The 21,775-nt window shown below is 36.0% G+C and overlaps 1 protein-coding gene across 10 annotated transcripts in view; it reads left to right on the plus strand.

The window, feature by feature from the left end:
- The window catches only part of DMD (dystrophin), a 1,148,563-nt gene that overhangs the window by 829,485 nt on the left and 297,303 nt on the right, over positions 1 to 21,775 (plus strand). For all 10 annotated transcript variants that reach the window (XM_074814589.1, XM_074814586.1, XM_074814591.1 and 7 more), the window contains one exon: positions 3,780 to 3,897. In XM_074814589.1, coding sequence (XP_074670690.1) covers positions 3,780 to 3,897 — 118 coding nt within the window. The remainder of the gene's footprint in view (positions 1 to 3,779; positions 3,898 to 21,775) is intronic.

Here is a 21,775-nt window from a genome sequence, read left to right on the forward strand (position 1 = left end):
TCATTGTTGAATTACATTTATTAAACAGAGATTTCTTGATTAGATAGTGGTCTATAATACTTTGCAGGATACGTTATTGTAGCTTTACAGAGCACTAGGTAAATGAGAGTAAAGGCAAATTATATGCACAAGAATAAAAGTTTTTATTTAAAAAAAAAAAGTCCTTTTAGTGTAGCTGACTCCCTAAGTCTTTGTACCTGTGCTTTTGGTGACCTGATGGGGACTAGATAGATTTCTGTTTAATTTATTTTGAAAATAATTTCATAATTACTTTTATTTTTGTATTACCCATTATTACATAGCACATTTGTTTCAGTGTGCTGACATTCTGAAGCAGAGGCATCTGGTCTGTTGCATCTGCTGTGCATCCACCAGGGTGCCACTATTAGTGAGTTTGTCTTCCCATGGCTGTTGGAACAGTATCTTCTAATAGTTTCCACTTAGTTTTCTGTTGAGGATCCAGTTTTACAACATAAAATATTTGACTGAATTTGTAAAAGTTTTAAAATGTATCTCCATATATTAATTGCTTCTGATTTTGGTTTTGGATTTTATTTGTTTGGCTGGTTGGTTTAGATCCTTTCAGCTAATACTTTAAAGCTATTCATTTTTTTTTTCCCCAAAATCATATTTAGAGGTTTTTTAAATTTTATTCATCAAAGCACTTCTCTTCCTACATAAGTACTTGTATTTTTGTTACCCACAAAATCAATCTGTATGATTAGTTTGTCCAGTCACAGAATATTTTTCTAAATTTAATACTACTTTAAGTGGAGCCTAAGTGTGGCTGTTTACTTTCATGCTACAGGACCACAGGAAGGCTCAGGAATTATGTGTTTTAGTCACTGCTTTTATCGAAGTTTCCGTCAGTTAGTATGTGTACAAGCAATGTAGGTTCCATGTGGAACATAAATTTAGTAAGTCTGTAAGATGGTAGCAATTGGTATAATTGTACCAATAAATGCTGTGACAATTTTGCAACAATTTTAATTGATAAAATTTTACTGAATAAAATAGAACATTGTTTGGGTAAGGTTCTCAGACACTTTGTATTAAATCAAAGAAAAAATAGATTAATTTTAGGAACATTGTTTTTTCCTTATTCTGAGTGGCTACCTTTCTAAGACTGAGAAATAGCCCACCTGTTCTACAATTATATATTATTGTCTCCTGACAGGTCCAAGAATCTTCAGGTCTGTTCATAGTATAAGGGTTTCAAGATGTCCTTCTTGACCTTTTAAAAATACACATCAGTACATCCAGCAGAAAGTAATTTTATTCACAGTAAATGACAGAGGGAAGGATGTCCTCACAGTCCATATAGGGATGAGATTGTTGTGCCCCTGAGGGAACAGCAGAGCTAGCAAGACTCACTTTAAAGAGACATTGCTAGTTTTCCTGAGTGTCCAGTTCAAGAATTGCAGATGGGTCTTGTGGGTAAATCATTCTATAAGCACTTAGGCATGCATCAATTCCATTTGCTCAGTTTGGCAGTGAACAAATCCTTACTGAGCTGTCCTTACCTATTGCTTTGTTTCTTACTAGATTTCCTATAGCAGAAGCTTTCTTCTATGGTACAAACATAGCTTTTAATGTCTGGTTGGAGAGTCAGGCTGGATCAGATAAATCATTCTCCTATTCAGCATATCAAATATAAAAATTATATTTAGGAAACTTTAGGGAACAATTTAGAGTCACTGTTGGCATAAGACCTTAGAATCACTTAATTTGCTTTTCTTTTTCTAAACAGTTTCTAGGTAGGGGAAGGAGAGAGAAAGGGGAATATTACTTTGGAGGTCACACAATTATCTGAGCATGTTGTACATGTTTTAATGTTCCTTCTGCACAGTCCATTTTGGCAATATGTATAACGCAGATGCTGTTAGGCTGCAATGGGACTGGTTTTTCTATTGTAAAATTCATGTCACTCATTAACTTGTCTTCCCAGAAAATGAAGTTTTGAAGGCACATAGATATCTAGAGGTAGTAACTACATCAGTAGATTTTATTTCTTTTTTTCTTGAGTGCCTTCACTATGGAGAGAATTCTAATTAGAAATTTGTTCTTCGCTTAATTATGCAAGCTGCTGCTTTAACTGCGTGTATCTGTATGCAATCCAATCAGTATACAAGTAAAAAAATACTATCCAAACTTTTGGGTATGAGTTTAGAAAGCCAGTTACAATAGATTTTCATAAAATTCTGATATAGAAGTTAAAGGCAAGAATTTCACAGGGTGTAGTTAGATGTGTATCTTGAAAATTACCTTTCTTTGTGAAGAGTTTGTAACTAAACAGAAATGAAATTCCATGGTGCTTTTAGCTTGTTTTTAATAATACGTGCTGTAGTTCCTGGAAGTGATGTGCTCTTTTGTTAAGCTTATTGACCAGAAAATTATATTAGGCCTTTACCTGTCACCTTCAAATTGTTGAAATCATGCAAATCTAATCTCAGGTTGGAGGGCCAAATTTAAGATCAGACTCTGTGGGTGTTTTCTATTCAGTACAGGCAGTGAGTGACAACTTGGTAAAATAAAGCATGTTTATTTAGAATAAAAGCATTTTAAGGGAAGGGGGGGAAAAAAGACTTTTAAGACAGTAAAATACTTAAGACATATAATCAACAACCAGGTGAGCATGCTAACAGATTATCTAACCACTGTCCACATAAAAAGCCTGAAAAATAAAAATCCTCCACTAACCTTTGTTGTCAGCCTTATACCTGATAAACTGTACCTACTAGCTATCTGACAGCATACTGTTCTGTTCTGGTGACTCAAAATTATGAGCAGAAAAAAGTTATTTGTTCATAATTTGGTAATAAATATTGATACGTCCAATTCCTAAAACTAGGAAATCTAATGAGCATCTTTTTTGGAAGCTAGATGATAAGGACTTGAATTTGCTAGATTGGGTCAATGGCTTTTAAATACATGCTTGGATGCTTCTTATCTGGGAAACCATTGAACTGATTCCTTGTTTGCTCTTCCCTAATCCTTCAAAATAAATTAAACTAATATATCCATAAATCTTATATACCTTACTTTCTTTGAGTTCTCATTTTCATTATATCTAAAGCTATTGTATTTTTTTATTACCTCCTAAAGATCTCAAGTCATTAGTTTGAAGCCCATCTTTTTCCCTGTGAGAAACTCTAGATCCACTTCTTACTTTCTAGTCAGATTGCCTGGACTTTATGTATCTGTTTGACTAACATATAAATTATTACAAGTGTTAATTACTTTTCTGCTAGGAAAGGTGTCAGGACAGAAAAAGCAAGATTAACAGTCTTACAGTGGCTTTAAGCCAATAGATAGTAACTAAATATTCTTAAAATATTAAGAAACAAACATTATTAATTAGACTTCATGAGTTCCTAGGAAAATCCTGCCTAATCTGGTAAGAATGTAAACCCCCTGTATCTTTTCTAAAAGACACTGTAAAATCTAAGAGAATACAGAAAAATAGTATCCTTCTGTAGCTTTATAGAGGAAAATACCTTGCCCTTGCATAATTTGATGGGTTAAAAGATGAAGAATGATTGTCATTTTATATCTAGTTTTATAGGTACTTTTAAAATAAGTACAAGTTATACTTGGTATTTTTATGTTAAGACTAACGACAATTTTTGGAAGATCTAGACCAAATTCTTCGTATTATTTGAAACAGCAAAGGATTTTTCTGTTTTAAATCAAGCTGACACAAAAAAAAGTCCTTATATACAGTCTTTTCTACAGCTCTACATGCTTTTTTCTTTATTTTTGTATTTGTGTGCAACTAGGCAATACTACAGGATCTGGAGCAAAGACGTCCCCAGCTGGATGAACTAATAACTGCAGCACAAAATCTAAAAAACAAGACGAGCAACCAAGAGGCCAGAACAATAATTACTGACCGCAGTAAGTGGTGATTCTGCTATCATATGATGTTTCAGCAAATGTGGAAAGCATTGTAATACCTGATAAGCATAGCATTTTTCAGACACTTTATGCCTTTGCCCTGAGAAGGAAAGTTCCATCAGAAGGCAGTTTTTCCCACAGATTTTCCAAATTACATACAGAAGAAATGAAAGTGAAAGTGATCATATATTTCAAATTTTTCACTTTAATTTCATATTGCTTGTCTTCATAGTGGAAGCACATTGTAGAAAATATAAAATGTGATCACTGTAGATAAAGAAATACATTTATTCTTAAACAAGGAGGAAGAAGAAAGAATTCACAGAGTGTAGCCATAAGTTTGTAAGAAGTTTCCAACTCCATACCCCATAGTACAACTGCAGCCTCTTCTTTCATCTCCCCTCAGTTGATGCACAAGTCTGATGATGCTCTGTATTACTCTGTATTAGTTCTTCAGTTCTGGTTTCCCTTTCCAAAATTAACCAACTAGCTGTGTCTAGGGTGGAAAAATTAGTAGATTAAGTTTTAGAAGTCTATAGAAGACATAGTCTTGTCACCCTTGGATGCTTGCATATCCTTATGCCCTTCGCTATAGGATGAAACACGCTCTCAAGGTCATGCTATAAAAATAGCCCTCTGTGGTGGACTGTTACATATCTTCAGTTATTATTTTAAGTACTGAGGAGTAAAAACTAAAAAACCTTATTTTCTTATGGTCCTAGAGGTCCCCTGTGGAGCTTAGAGAAGACCCAAGCCAACTGCTTTGCATGTGGCCAAATCACTTTAGGTGGATGCAAACTGTTCTGTACATCTTGGTCTGGAGACCAGGGATTGGTCCCAGAAACTGATGACTGTGAATGTGTATACATAGGGCTAAACTACTCTATTTCCATAGTTTTAAAAATATATATATATATACACACACATATTACCTCTTTCTTTTTATTCCGTTAGGTAAATACTTTCATAACATGTCAAAATCACATTGCATGTTTGGATTGCTTTGTTCTTAGTAGCACGTACAGACAATGTTTAGACTATATACTATGTGAAATAACATTGTTAAACCGCTGTTCCCTTTCCGGCCTTGAAACACATTACTGAGAGAGAGAGAAGCTGTATTTGTTTTATTTGAAGTTTGAGAAGAAATAGATAGTGCTTATGCATTACATAAGAACCTGTTCCTCTTTGGCACGCAAATTAATTTTAGAATCACATACTCAGTTGAATTCAGATGAAATATGCACATATACCTTAACTTTACAGTACTTATTCAAAGCTAACATATGTAGCACTCCCATCAGTATTTTCTAGCATTTTTAATTTTTTTATTCTGAGACAAGTCTTGTGAAGATAAGAATTGTAGACTTTACATGAAAAGCAAGCATAATTCCTATATGTCTTCATGTGAATTGTATGCATAACTACATTTTGTTCTGTTAGAAAACTGCACTTTAAGTGAAATTACCTTCTAAGATATATAATAAGATAAATGTTTCTTTCTAATACAGCAAAAAAAAAAGGAAAGTAAGTTATCAGAATGCAAATCAAATTATTTGTTAACCCAACTATATTACAGCTTGCATCTGTGGCTAGCAGTGTGGTGAATATATTATATATGATGATTTCTTAGTTTTTATCTGTAAGAATTCCCAAAATGATTAGTTGGTTTTGAACAAAGTATACAAGATTCATTTTTGCTGTGCTTTAACAATTTTCTATGCTGAAATTGTCAATATCCTTGACTGCAAAAGTGCAACTTAGGATGCAGTGGTTACAGGTCATGTCCCTTTATGTACCTTCAAGTACATCTTGGTGTACTTCTAACATCCTGTAACATCATCCTGTTGTTGATAATGAAATAATTTTGAAGTAAACAAAATATTTATTGTCAGAAATATACAGGGTCTATGTTTCTGCAATAGAGGGAGATAAAGTATGACCAGGATTTTTTGATCCAGTCTTCTGAGGCAGCAAACTAGATTCATGAAGGTTTTTTTCATGCTAATTTATATTTGTACAATTGTAGGTACTACTAAACACTATTCAAGAGGTATTTATTACTTTTGAATTTTAAGGACATCATGATATTTCCAGGGAGGAAAAAATGCTAGGACTTTACAATGTGACACAAGGTTTTCCTGAATATATGCCAAATGTGGCATATTGTCACTGAAAGTACTTCTTTATAAGATCAACAGTAATTTTTTACATTTTTAATTACATGGGGTTTTTTTCCCCTGTATGTTGTATGAAGAAGATAGAAATCACTCTGTTTAGTTTGAATTAGGCTCACTAAATACCTGTATAGGCAAGACCCACTTGTTCTTGCTGCATGGGGGTAGTTTACGCCTCCCAGCCCTTCACAGTGCCATGCTGTCCTGGACATAGGAAGACCCTCCTTATCCCCAGCACAGCTGGGGTGCTCTCTAGCTGTGTGCTCTCTTGACAAAGCTCCTCTGAAGCCTGCTGTGCTGTACCTAGTGCAGTTGTTTTCCCTTGCAGTCCAGCACATACTGAGCCCAGCCTACTGCACCCAGGGTGTTGTCCCCAGGCCCATCCTGTGAATCTTGCTTGCAGTCAGAGCTGAACCCTGGACTGGAGAACCTGCTCCACTTGCTAAGGCCTGCACGTTCTCCACAGCCTTAGAGAGCATCCCCTCTGTTATAATTGGACATTGCACCAGAGTCCTGCTGCAAGTCCTTCCTGACTAACTCACCCATGAACTGTTTCCTCTTTCCTGTGTTTTTTCCCTCTTCATGAATACAAATAGGTTACCATGGTTATGTCTTAGCAGTTATTAGTGCTCATTCAATCCATCCAGTTTCATGACCTGTACCATTCGTGCTCCTCTGCAGCAGCTATGTACCACTCTGACATGCAGACATACATTTGGTAATGTCACACTATCAGGTGCCAACTGCATTGGATCCCATCATGAAAGAAAGGGGGTGCAGGGCTGTTCTGTGCCAGTCTGTCACATAGGAGCTGAAAGACTCAACTGTATCTAGTGCACCACCTCTTCCCTGAGCTGAAGCACAGGATCTCACACTTTGAGAAGTAAAAAGCTGAGAAGATGAGCTAATTTGTATAAATATATTGTTCATTGCCTTTTGCTACTAAGGTCTTAGTAAAAACATCCAACAGAATCATATGGTCAATATCACTGACCAGATATATTATAAATACTAAATGAGACTTGTAGCTACTCTACAAGATAGCTGCATTCTCCATCACAGCATGGGTCAACATGCCATCAACTGGAATTAAAAGCCTGAAGGTTCTGGCTTCTCTGCTAACATTGGTAACTCTTAAGTCATTCTGCTTGTATATTATGCTCATTAAAGTCTAACTTTGAATTATATTTAGAAAACATTATTGCCATTTAAAGAATTTATAAAAACAAACAAGGTAAACATTTTATACAAAACCAAGCAAATCAAAAGGCATTTGTTAGAGAATCTCTGTGAAGTGCAAAAAAAGTCAATGATCATGATATTATTTTTCAACAGAATTGTTGTAGTATTGCATAGATTTAGTCTTTCTTTAGGAAATAAAAAGATAGATTAAAGATAAGCTCATACAATTGAATTATTTCCTTTGAACCTTTTTTCCTCACCCTTACTTCATTATCTGTGTGAATTGTAGGATCTACACTACATAAAAAGAACATGGGTCTATAAAATAAAGCTTGTGTTATGTTTACATACTGTTATATTTAAATCTGTTTATTCTGTGTAGAGCATAGTTTGCAACTTATGCATTAGAGAATGCATAAGAATAATAATTACATTTAGTCTTGTGGAAAAGTTGTGGGAAAAAGTCAGATACCTCTCTGCTCTTTTAACGACCTCAATAAAGCATTCTATTCTAATAGAACCATATGCTATAAAATAACGTTTTTCTCTACATAGTGCATCACAGCTCCAAAACACTTTGCTTTACTGCTGTTGAAAATGTTGTTTCTTTAAATTGAATGAGTTTATAAGCAACTTTGAATATAATAAAGTGATTAAACTTTGAAAATTCCTTTTATTTTCCATCAGTTCCAATGTATAGAATACATAAAGCCAGTAACAAGTCAATATAAAAATATACTGAGAGATAATAAAAACAAATTTACAGTCATAAAATCAGAAATACCAAAGAAATTACAAAGCCTATGTTAGATCTTGCTAGATCCTGGAAATGCAAGGAACTTTAAATAGCAGGCCTTCCTACTGCTGTGTTCACTCACACACATGCAAAAGATAACGGTGAGTAAACCTTTCTGCAGTTTTACTTTTCTAGTAATTTACATCCCAGTTTTGTAATGTGGTTTCTGGCTGCGTAAGTGATAGAGGAAGAATGAAGATGAATATTTATAGAATTTTATGAAGAAATAATCTCTTACTGACCAAAGAATATCCCTTTCAAGATTATAAAAAGCCAAAGTAACTCACATCTTTCTTCAGCAATTTTGTGAAATATAGTGAATTCTCAAAATATCACTTCAGAGGTTAATTAAGTTCAAATACATTAAATACATAAATAATAGCAATAAATATAAGCATTTCAATCAAGACTATTTTGGTCAAGAATTATACACTGGTACCAAATGATTCCTTTTGGAATTTTATTTTGCAGTTTTTAAAACAAAGTCCACACATTTATGAATAATTTATAGAGGATGTCTTCAGAAGAGTTATTTTGATTTTGTGGTTTGTTTTGTCTTTGTTTTTGTTGTGGGGTTTTTTTTTTAAAGAAAAGCTATATGTTATAATTGGTTGTTAGGAGAGCTTTGTTTGAACTAATCTGAAAAGAGTCTGAGTGTCTCTGTGCCACTCCATAAAAATGTCTTTATAGAATGGTTTGCTGTATTTGACGGTTTTATGGCAAAATCATCAACTTGTCATCACTTTCACAGCAAAATGTATGGAAACTCCAAGTGGATTACAGCTGTACTGTTGTTCTCGACATTTTAATAAAATAGCCATCTCCATTGTACTGCCATCCATGTGGTTTTCTCTTAGAGCTCTTGAATACAAATAATTTACCACTTGCAAATACAAATTCATACAATCTGGAATTTGTCATCCAGTAGTAAAACTCCTAGTTACCAAGACTGTAAAAGAAAAGTGTAAGAGAAAACTGTACTTGTATACAGTTTACCCAGTTATCTTGTTGCTATTTTTAAGCTGAATTATTGAATAAACCCCAGTATTCTATTATCTGTTTTCCATGTATTTCAAGAACTTCTCAAGAGCCTGAGTAATAGTTTTCCTATGTCATAAAAATGCAAAGTTTATTAATTACCCTGATGTACTTCTTCACAGCTGAAACCTTGTTTTTCCTATGAGAACTCTATGCCATGGAAATAAGTGTCAATAGCAAGATAAAACTGTAGCTCTGAAAGGGATAGCATGTTACTGAGTGGAGTACCTCATCTGAAACCAGTTCCTTCGCACAGGTTTCCTGCTACAGGATTTGTAAGAAAGTTATGGGACATTTTAAGAAGGAATAAGAAGTTATATTGGAACACTGGGGAGAGTTGCTCTTTAAGAATGGGAAATAACAAGCTCCAGATATGTTTGAATGATCAGGGAATTACAGTTATATATCACTTCTCAGACTATATATACTAGAAACATATGGCTCAGTGGACAAAGGGCAAGATCTAAACTGCCTACTTCAGGTATCATAGTGCTCCCAAAAAGGCTGTGAGACTACAGGGTGACCTTCCTCCATTTCTGGTTATATTCTTGAGTAAAAGTGACACAGATTTTTAGGTAGCCCCAGAGCTGCTAAGTGTATTAGGTGATAGTACAGCTGGTGTCTTGTTCAGAGCTCACTTACCTTCTCAATCCTGTGAAAAGAGTTAAATAATTACTAAGCTCTGTGTTATGTGATAATTCAGGTAGAACATAGCTGTCTAGTTCTAGATCAGGTACTTCTAAATAGACAAGAACATTCTCCTAAATTTTATATTCCAACACTGTGTTGGAGAACAGGCACCCTGGATTCCTGTGTTGGATAGAGGCACTTAATTTTGCTCAGAACATAAGTGTTAGTAAAATTTTGTCATCTGTCCTCCAAAAAAAATAGGAGAGCAGAATGGTTGACCAAATCTCTCTTCAGGAAATTATGAGCATAAAGTGAGTTCTCTGCTAATTGTGAGCCTGTGAACAGCAAAGATAAAGTCCAGTGAGGAGCTGTGCTGCAGGAAGAGACCTTTCAGAAAGTGATATGGAATTTTTTTTTTTTTAAAGCCTTTAACTAATTTCAACTAGGCTCAGAAAAGTTAAACACACACACACACCTCCCCGAATAAAGAAAGCATGGTTTGGTAGGGGGATGCTTCACCCTAACAGGTTATGCATTATTGTCTGATGTAGCCATAGGTACATGAAGTTAACTGGCTGAAAGATTTGGGGTGTACCATCAGCTGCCAGAAGGAGAACATACTTCCCACTTTAGCCTCGGGAAGGATTTGGTATGGCATTGTGGGAGAGCTTGTGTTTGAGTCTGCTTTGTGTCTTTTTTTTAACCTCTAATGGTCATCATTTAGGGACTGAGTTAATCAATAGAGGTGGTCAGTCAGAATACAGAAGAAAATGCTTCTAATTTATAGTGCCAAGAAAATTCAAGCCTACTTAATATTCTGCAATTTGGTCTGCTCTTCTTAAAATGTTTGGAGGCTGAGGTGATAGATGTGATTTTAGTGAAAGGGCGAAAACATTTAAATCTTCAGCCTCCCCCAACTTTCAACCTACCCAGTTGTTAGGGTCATCTTTTCCTTCTTTATGCTCAAGGGGAGTCATATTTTAAAAGACTGGGTTTATGTACTATCTTCCTAAAGTCTTTGTGCAAATCTTTAATACTTATAGACATCTGTATGCATATATCTATTTGAAGGAGCTTTCTTTTTTTACTTTAACAAGCCCAGTGAAGTACATAAGTTGCCAGGAGCTGTGCTGTTGCACATCTGCTGCCATCTGTATCAAAACCATTTTTCACAGTTACACATACTTGTTGCATTTTCATGTTTGTACTTCTGTGTATTTTATGGGTGATTTTAATTATTTGTAAAAACACTGAAAACCTAACCTTTCATATTTACAACTATGAAAACCATTTTAAAGATGCAGTGCTGCATTATTAAGACACCTCAGCTACCTCTGAGACTAAAAGCTGTCTAGGCTCTTGGCTGCGGGGGTTTGCTTGGAATGGCAGGACATGCCGTGAGTGCCTCCTTCCAAGTGTGTGCCTCCAGATGTGTCCCCTTCTACGTGTCTCCTCCATTTTGTTTCTCCAAACGTGCCTCTTCATGCTTCTCCTTGCCTCTCTCCTTCTGTGTTTCCTCACCAGCCTCCCACTGTGCCTGCTGCTGTCGTGTCTGCAGCACATTCAGGCAGAGGCAGCACTGGCTCCTCTCTTTGGTGGGAGCTCTGGCAGGCGCCGGCTGCCCCCATGACTCTCAGAGCTGGCTGGAACCAGCTGCAACCAACACAAGGCAGCTCATGGCCTCCTCCCGCCCAGGCAGCTGGGGGTGCGCTGCCGGTGCTGCCTGGGCTGAGGCCGCAGGTCAGACAGCTGCCAGGCTCCCAGGTGATGTGTGGCATGAGCAGAGCTCATGGACTCTTTCCTGAAGGTCACGAGGACTCCTAGAGGTGTATTTTCATTTGCCTTCCTGTACTTCCTCCATTTCCTGTTCTCCTCCCCCTGTCTGCCATGTGGAAAATGCTGTTTCACATAACTATTTTAACTCATTTCTGTGTTGCTTCTTCCCTTGTTCTGTTTACACCATGTCATTGCACTCGTCTTTCACTCTGGCTATGCCCTTCTACTCACCTCCTCTTTCTAGGACTTGTCTTGTGAAAATTGCTGTCGTAGCTCAGACCAGGCCTCTGTAGTGTAGCTAATGCTGAAAAACTGTATTGGATTTAGAGATGATCGTGCAGGCCTCTTCAGAAGTGTTGTTGGTGTTTTCACAGCTTTATACAGGAAGTGTCCCATTATTTTTCTGGTTGTAATGTGTGAGATCTGGAAAAAAAAATAGCCAAATAATAGTCTTTATTTTTAGATGTTAACTTCTTCTCTTAGACTTGATCTTATCAGCTTCTCAGATACCATTTGATGTATCTCTGAATTCTTAAGTTTAATAAACCTAGAGCTGCTTGCCACAGCAGAAATGGAGCAGGTCTGTGCCTCTGCCTGTCTGCTTTCTGCTCAGAAACACTGCCCATGCTTCCAGTACTGCATGCTGGAAACATCTCAGAGAGGACTGAGAGGGATGCTGCCATCAGCGGTGAAAGTGCTGTGCTCTGATAGCTACCCACACAGGGTGACTTTTGTCAGTGAGAAGTCACAGATTGCTTTGAAAGTGATGGAAATGCTTTGTCCTTGGAGACAAAGTTGGGGAGTGAGTAATCATGTTTTCATTTAGCTGGAACAGGACCTAGCATCCAAATGCTAATATAAACACTTGGACTAGGGATTAATTTAGTTGCATCTGTACTTTCAATTGGTGAAAGAAAAAGCAAGATAAGGGGAAAAAAAAATTCCAGGATATCAAGAGAAACCCTCATATGCCTGATGGAAAGTAGAGAGAGAATGCTTGCAAAGACTGAGGCAGCCTACTGGTAAGGTGGGCTGCCACAACAAAGAAAGGAGGATTTTTTTATTCCTTCCTTGCAAATATATGATTGTATCTGAGGAATACTTGCCATTTGTCATTTTTCTTCCTAGTGGAAGCCCCCTGCCAAACACTAAGCACCAACTTACTCCTTATGCCTAAGGTCAGTTGTGTGATAGCATATGGATTTATATTTTTTTGCCTTTAGGGATCAATGAAAATACAGTAAGAGCAAACTTTTTGTACCAGTCAGAGGTGAGGATGACTTCGATTTAATTTCCCAATCTGCTACAGACTTTCATTGTAATTCTAGAAGAGTCTTTTAATTTCATATGTTCAGTTCTTTACCTAGATAAGGTGGGAAAATATATCTTACCTCCCAGCATTTGTCTTCAATATGTGTTCAGAAGACTATTTTTTTTTTGATCTGTTTGGTTTGAATATGACAAACCTATGTCTTTGCTGTTTTGGCCAGTGTTTCAAGGTAGTACTGTGTTAGAAATAGTAGCTTGCACAGAACATTGTAAATTTAATTAGAAGCAGACATATAAACAGAAAAAATATCCATTTCATTTTATTTTTATCCATGATGATACAAACAGAAGAGCTATGCTAGCTATGTTGTGACAAATTAGTCAAACTGAAAATAAATGGACATAACAAAAAAGGAATTGTTCAGAAACGAAGTTTTCAAAATGTGATCAAATTACTCATCCACTGACGTTTCATCCAGAGTTTGATGGGCAACATTTAATGTTCACAGTTATTTTAAAAACTGTTTCAGAACCACATATGTTAATTTATGCCAGACCATAGTTTTCTATAGTAATTACAGAGCAAACAGGAAATAAAGGTCCTACTCTTAGAGATTAAAAGCTAAATTTAGATGCCTCATAATCAGTGATATCAGGCAAGTGCAGATTTTGGTGTACGTTGTGTCCCATCTTTTTTTCTAAAATGAATGTAATACACAAAGAACATATATTGGAACCTGCAGTTGTTCTCAGAAAATCTGGTTAAGCACCCTGGAGTATGTTTGACCTATGGATTTTACTTTGGCTGTCATCAATATAAATTTATCATGGTTTTAGTTTTTCTTGAGTTGGGAATAAACCGACAACAAAAACAATATTTTGCACAGCCCCAAATCTCCTTTGCAAGTCCAACCTGAGTAAATACTGGCTTAGCGTGTGAGAGAGGTCCTAAAACTTAGGTGGGTAGTTGCACCAGCTGGTGGTTTCATTTTGTTATGTATACCAAATCATCATTATGGTGACTTATGAAATACTGTAAATAATTAAAATAATTTAATTTTATTGCTGTTTTCAGGACCATAAGCATATGAAAATGGTGGCTCTGAGGCTTTTCAATCTGTGTTTAGTGGATAGGAATGCTCATAGGATTATGTCAGCCTTTATCAGGCCAGAAAGGGAGGAAAGGGGAAATAGCGTAAAAGTTCTGGAGATTAGCTGCTCATATTTCATCTTTCTTATCAGCAGGCCTATTGCATGATAGGTGAGAGAATGACTCATCAGAGAGTGACCTGGAAAATCCCGAGCTGAGTAACAGCAAAAGAGTGTCGATGTTAAACAGTCTGATATATGGTGAGAAAGTGGTGGCATCTGGGCTTGGTGAAACTTAGAACCTGAAACAGACTGTTTAGAAAAGTTTTTATTTCATTATATTTTAATTGGATGGGAACCTGCATATAGTATAGGAAACACCTATGCCATGGAAGTTTTTCCTGGAAGTGTCAGACTGCTTTATCTTCTTAAGTGTAGAATGAGTGCAGTATTCCAGATGAAGAGATATAATAATTTTCAGAATATTCATTACATTTTCAGTATTATTATCTCTGAATTTTTACCCTTTCAACACTTGGCTTTCTTCACTGCAGCATTATATTAGGATGGCAACAGTAATGGTTTAATCTGTTCATTGGATACCTTTTCTTTACTCCATTTTATGTGTTTTCCTGCAACCAGGATACTGAGTTTAAGAATAGCATAGCAATAGAATAGAATAGAATAGAATAGAATAGAATAGAATAGAATAGAATAGAATAGAATAGAATAGAATAGAATAGAATAGAATAGTTTAGTTCAGTTGGAAGGGACCTACAGGGATCTTCTAGTCCAACTGCCTGACCACTTCAGGGCTGACCAAAAGTTAAATCATTTTATTAAGGGCATTGTCCAAATGCCTCTTAAACAGTGAAAGGCTTGGGGCATTGATCCCCTCCCTAGGAAGCCTGTTCCAGTGTTTGATCACCCTCTCTGTAAAGAAATGCTTCCTGATATCCAGTCTAAACCTATGTAGTGTGTTAGGTTCAAAATTTTCTGAGTTTCAGCCATATCAGAATAGTGATTTTGAATTGTGTAGGTTTGTCTAAAGTAGATTAAGTTTTGTCTAGTTAGGTCTCATGAATGTTATGATCTGTGTTGGAGTATCAAAGACATGAAAAAAAGAAGCACAGATGCCTGATTAAAACAAAACACCTCAAAACAAACCCAACCCCTTCTTAAACCGAGAACACAGTAAAAGACAAGTTATCGTGTCTTTCCTTTTTTCAAGATTGATGTAATTGACACATTATATTTTTTTCTTTTATTAGTCAGCTAAAATATTGAACTAAAATGACAGATCTGGTATGCTGTGCATTTTTTAAAATTTATGTATCTATTTGGTTGTTAAGAAACAAGTACATGCATATGTCATGCCAGCTTCCATAGCTTGGGACCCAGTTCAGGTGACCTGGAGGAGTAGTCCTGTAAATTAAAAATAGGAAAAAAAAATGTTACTTTTTTTTCTTAAATGCCCCTACACTTGCAGAGTTATGCTCCTTTAATAGTTCAACTACCAGCATTTCTATGATAGGCCCTTCATTTACTAATCAGTGCTTAGTTAATAAAAACAATAAACATGGAGCAGTATAGCTACACAGAGAATGCTCAAAATGTTTGAGTGTTTAGAAATTTCAAAAAAACCCATTTCTTCTGCAATGTATGCTACTTCCTTAGTTGACTCTGCTGGATATCTGAAGTGTATACGGTCATTTTAAGTGTGAAATTTAACTATTTATTTGGTTTTTATTTCAACAAAGTCCCAATACTACTCGATCACATAAGTGGAGAGTACTCATTAAAAGAAGAAAAAAAAAAAATTTGTAAGAACCTGCTTACAAACGAATCTCTGGGCCATTTTTCAGCCTATTTTTAAGTCCTAGAATATTGCATTTCAGGCCATTAAGGATTTCAAGTGCTGGGAAACTAAGATTGTCTTTTTCTGCATAAAGAAGTATGGATTAACCAGTATCAGACTGACAGCATCTTCTGGAGTATGTAAAAAATAGGTGCAAATGTGAGAGGGAAGACAGAATGGGGTGTAAGACATGTGGAAATGTCTGTCTGAAGTAGAAGCAAGAGCCCCAAGGAATTAACTCACCTTTGGAAATACTTAGTTCAAAATTAATATAATTTTTCTGAAGGACTATAATTGTAAATCTAAAACAAACCCAGCTTTTTTTTGTCTTGGCCAGAAATGCAGTCTTTAAGTTACAGTCTTGTGATATCTGATGCATTTCTTCTCTCGGGAAGATTACTATAAGAGAAGTAACTATTTTACCCAAATCACCAGTACAATACATAATCTATTGTGTAAATGTTACTTTCTTGTGAGTCAATAAGCTTCTAGCTGTACTGGAATTTCTAGTCAGCTGTCTCTGAAAAAATATCATGGAGGAAGCTGTATATCTGATATTTCACCAGATTACTGAGTACTGCATCCAGCTCTGGTGTCCCTAGTACAAGAAAGACATGGACCTGTTAAAGCAGGTCCAGAGAGAGAGCCATCAAGGCTGGAACACCTCTCCCATGAAGACAGACTGAGAGAGTTGGAGTTGTTCAGCCTGAAGAGGAGAACATTCTGGGGAGACCTTATTGTGGCCTTTCAGTATAGAAAGGGGGCTTATAAAACAGATGAAGAGAGACTTTTTACCAGGGCCTGTAGTGACAGGACAAGGGGCAGCAATTTTAACATAAAGAGGGTAGATTTAGATCAGATATAAAGAAGAAACTATTTATGGTGAGGGTGGTGAAATGCTGGAACAGGTTGCCCAGAGAGGTTGTGGATGGCCCCTCCCTGGAAGTGTTCAAGGCCAGGTTGGACGGGGCTTTGTGCAACCTGATCTATTGGGTGTCCCTGCCCATGGCAAGGGGGTTGGAGCTAGGTGGTCTTTAAGATCCCTTCCAACCCAAACCATTCTATCGTTCTGTGATTATGAAATTGGTAATTTGTAAATAAAACAAATTTATAGTGTTTTCTGTTTGTTGTGAAATAACATATTGAGTTAGTTCACATAGAAAATGCCTGAAATTTATGCTTAAAGTTGAAGATAGAAACACTTTTATTTCTTTGCTGTGAAATAAATTCTTGCTCATTTGGAAGTTTTCTTTGCTTTCAAAGGCAAAAATAAAAGGCATGCGTGGCTTTTTTTGGTTCATCCACTGAGATTAGCTCAGCATTGTTACCAGCATCCTGTTTTCTGAGACTGTTGTGTAGGTGAGTGGATGGAGCTCTAGAGTTGTCTCCCAGCTGATCTTCGGCAAGAGGCACATGCCATCGAGGTACTGCAGTTGAATCACTGTGCAGATTTGTTATGGCCGGAAGAGGCACAGCAAAAAATTCACGATAGTCTGTGCTCATAATTCCTAGTCATGGAATACTGTAGAGAGCAATTGTAGCCCAGCAGATGGTCTCAGAGTTAAGACCAAGAAATGGGAGCCACCATGTTGTTTACTGACTATAGCACAAAGTGTTCCAGTTTACCCTTGCTGATGCAGCTTAATTAGTGAGTATTACAGTGGTAAGGATTTGGACCTTGAGGGTTACAGAAAACAAAACCTTAGCTTTTAGATGTTGTTTTTTCTGACAGCTCATATCATATGTAATGACAAATAACAGAAGGAAGAGATTTGCTGTTTATCCATTGTAAAATGAATCAAAGCCAGTTGCAGTCTTTGAATTTTGAATTTTGGATTTATGGCTTTTGTGGGGAGTGGAAGTTCTCTTGAGGAAATTACTTTGCTTCTTGAAGAAGAAAATAGAAATATAAACAGCATGTAAAACTTTGCTTCAGTAACTTGGAGGCTGATATTCACACATTTGCAGAATTCTTAAATCCATTTTAATTTTTTAGGTATTTCAGTACTCTAAGATTTCTTACAGTCTTGTCCATACAGTCAGATCTGAATCTATTAAATAAAACCAAAACCAAATCAGTGTTCAAATTAACAAATGCAGGTATATTTGAAAAGCAAGTCTCAGGTTAAACTCAGTAGCAGTTAGTAGGCTGATGACATTAAAAATATACAATGTAAATATGAATGTATGATGGCAACACAAAGTTATGTGGTACTAAGAATTCTGAAATTCATTGCCTGTATGCTTCATTAGGTAGGTAATGAATTTCATACATTTCGGGACTTAAAGTGCCAGACCTGCCATTATGCTTTTTCATCAGTAAGTATGGAAGTCTATGAAAGCATCAGTATATTAAAGCTAATAGCATTCTTGTTTATATTCAGAGAAAGTAGAATATAATTTCACTAATTTTATGTCCCATCTTTAAAACCAGGCACAGACAAGTCATATTTCTTCTGAAAAAAGGTTTTCTTAAATATTTTATAGGTAGGTTGATTATTACAAATGCTATCACCCATGAACAGAAATTAGATTCATAAGTTATTTTCCTTCTAATAGCTTAAGTAACCAAAATCCTAGAAAAAATACTAACAGACATTTGGGCAAAGATAAATAGTAAAATACCTAGTTACTTCTAATTAATAATTACATTCCGAAGAAATGACAGAAATTAATGATTTGTTTCTGTTATGTCCTTTGAAAACTTCTATAAATTTAAAACTGAAATGACTGGATTACTTACATATTCACTCGTCTAGTTTATCAGATTAGTCACAATTCTGTGGCTTCAGTTTGGGTACCTTCCATCAGTCTAAATACCATTTCTAAATGTAATGTATGTCTTCATAATTATATGATGACTATTCAAGAAAGTAGCTAAATTCAATAATGCAGTAGCTATTTTCTACTTACAACAAATGAAATTGAATAAAACAAACATTTTGAGATGATTAAATCATACCAGCAAGGGAACCGTCTGGTTTTTCAGTTAGTACAATGTAGCTAAAAAGTTATTTTTGTATACCATCCAAATATGGGAGTCTCTGCCAAAAAAACCCCAAACAACTTAGTAAACTTCTGGTGGCTTGTCCATATGCATCCTGCTCTTGGGGTTAGGGAAGAATCACTGCTGACTCTGCATCCTGCCTGATCAGTGGGACCGAATGTGGCAGTCCATTTCTCCATAAATGTCCTGCTCTACTTCTTAAGGCTCTGATGGCAATAACAAGGTATCAGAAGTTCATTCCCTAACCTGTCTATCCATCTCCCTAGTCAATACTTGTGTGTATATGCATATAGATATTTTTATTTGTTTCTGTAGATTTCTGACAAAACTAGACTTAGGTTTGTTACCTATTTCATACTAAATCCTGAAGAATCTTACTTCTCTTCAGGGTGTTTATTTCTCACATCAAAATTTTACAGATTGTATAACATTTTAAAATGCAAGGCAAATGCTCCTCCACATCATGCATACTATGATCTGTTCCCTTTTTCATTTAGTGAGAAACTGATCATGAAAACTTAATTTGAGAGGTGATAAATGTTATATACATAAATACTTTTGTAAAAACTTGACAAACTAGTGAAGGCTTTCTGAAGGACCTGTTTTCCAAATAATAAGCTCTTGCATGCCCTTCTCAGTGCTCAGTCATGGAAGTTGCTTTTTGCTCGTTACAAGAAACTGATTTCTTTAGATGTGCTACCAGCTTAGTCTGGTCTCTAACTCCCACTCTGTATAGCAAGGTATAAAGCATGCTTCACAGTGCTGAAGAATTATTCACTTGGTGCTTAGTGGAAACCACTTGACAGTTTTCAGTTCATTCTGTTTGATCTGACACTTCCAAAGGAACAGAGTGACCTTAATCAGTTTGATCATATAGAAGTGATTTCTAGATAAAAGAAAAATAGGCTTATCCGAATGAAACAAAACAAAATGAAATCATAGAGTTGCAATAGTTGGAAATAATTACCCCCCAAAAGTATCAAACTAAAAAATGAGATTATGAGTGTGTGTATGTTTTCAAAAAAACACTTAAATCTGTTGAAATCTTATTGCCTATCTTTCTTAGTCTCTGAGAAGCCAAGGAAGGTAACATTCTTCCTCCCAGGGCTTTCATGCCTTGACAGGTCTTTCAGGCACATTTTCATTGCTCTTCATCACCCCAGGAACACAACAGAACACTCAGAAATGCTTCTTTTCCTGGTTTCTCTTTTAATACCTTTTATCTCAGAAACTAGAATACTGCACAATAATATAGAGGATTACAGATCCTTCCTTCTTCACAGGTATTATTCATACACTTGTTTATATGCAGCTTAATTTGTGTACATGCTTTCTGCTTTGCCTAATTTTTTTGCAAGCCATAAGCTTTTTTTTTAAAGTGTTGTTACACATTATGATACATATGTGATAAGGAATAATCTTTCCATAAATACCTTAATAGATTAATGATGCATAAAAGCCACATCTGACATCTTACTGGTGTAAATGATAGACTTCACATTAAGCTAGATATTCTAAATTGCCATCCCGCTATTAATTTTGGTCTTATTGGCTAAATCCTCTCATCACATTACTGGCCATCTAAGGGATGCATAAAATGTCTCGGATGACACATAATTAGTGTTTTTCCATATTCAGTTAAAGTGTTGCTATAACTTTCTAAGGTCATTGTTTAAGAAGTATGACTTTTAGAAGCCTCTGAAAATGTTAAGAGAAATGCTGCTTTACAAGAAAAGATAAAGAAGGACAGATGAAGCATAAATTACTATCTGAGTAGGCTGGCTCCAACTGTTCTCTACTGTGTACTCTGTCCTATCCAGCTCCACTCCATAATGATAGCCTCCAGGCAGCAACTTAGTAGATGTTGTAACTGTTCCTGTAACTCCTTAAGTACTTCAGCATTTAAAAAAGAAACGTTTTAAACTTATCCTCATTTGACTCTGCATCTACTGTGCAAATGTTCTTCCTGGACCAGTCTCTCACAGATTCACGATTGTTTGTGAGAACAGAGCCTTTTCTGAAGGGATGTGTGTGGTATGATAGACTTTATTAAAGTGATTCTTCCTTGAAGAATAAGACTCAGGTCAGACACCTCCTGGAAGGCAGCAGAAGAGAAGTTAGAGCATTTTCAGCAAGAAATAATTGACAAATGGAAAACTAACTAAATCCTTTTCCGGGGGGGGGGGGGGGGGGGGGGGGGAGTTAAGGTTTATTTGCTTAAAACAATACAATAATGAAAAGCAAGGTAACCACAAGATAAGACAAAGCTTAAGTGAGGTTTTAACTGTGATTCCATTCATGTGGTTTACAGAAATTTGTGCCAAAATTGGAAGGCATCAGAAAGCCTTGCATGTAGTGCATGATTGTTGTGCCTTCAGAATGGTCTTGTAGACCTGTGAAAAAAATCTCTCCTCATAATTTGTTTATCCGTGTTATGTGGGAATTTATACTGTTTAGTGGAAGAAAGGGAGAAGTGTAAAAAAGGTACTTTCTGTTTAAATCCATATTATCTAGTTTCTCCATCACACATCTCAGAAAACCTGATCACTGTTTAGTAAGACACACTTAAAATCTTTAGGATTGGAAAAACTAGTGTTTTATACTGGCACAAAAGTTTAAATAAACTAAATTTTATATGGATAAAAGTGTAGATTAGTTAAAAACATATGAAGTAAGATGAAATGCACAACAATTAGCTATCCAGTACATTCAAAGAAAAGTATATTATGGGGCTGCAACTCCAACAGAAATGAATCCAACCCGATGGACTATTATAAGATGAAGCTTAAAATGTGTACTTATCTTTGAAAACAGCTTTGTAAAGGACTTAAACTCCAGAGAGATGTAGGAGTAATGTCTAGGGAGATGTAGGAGTAATTTTCAGGATAGCATATGATTGAAAAAAGTCTTGTATTGACAACTTTGAAGCTATGGTAGTACGCTTCCAGGGCAACCAATGATAATGTTGGGATTGGGCTGTTTTTAACCTGTCCCTCCCAGAAATCTACAATTTTTATCTTTTCAGCATTTTCTAATATTACAATGCCTAGGTACTC

This window comes from Strix aluco, chromosome 2 (assembly GCF_031877795.1).
Source record: "Strix aluco isolate bStrAlu1 chromosome 2, bStrAlu1.hap1, whole genome shotgun sequence".
NCBI classification, from domain to species: domain Eukaryota; kingdom Metazoa; phylum Chordata; class Aves; order Strigiformes; family Strigidae; genus Strix; species Strix aluco.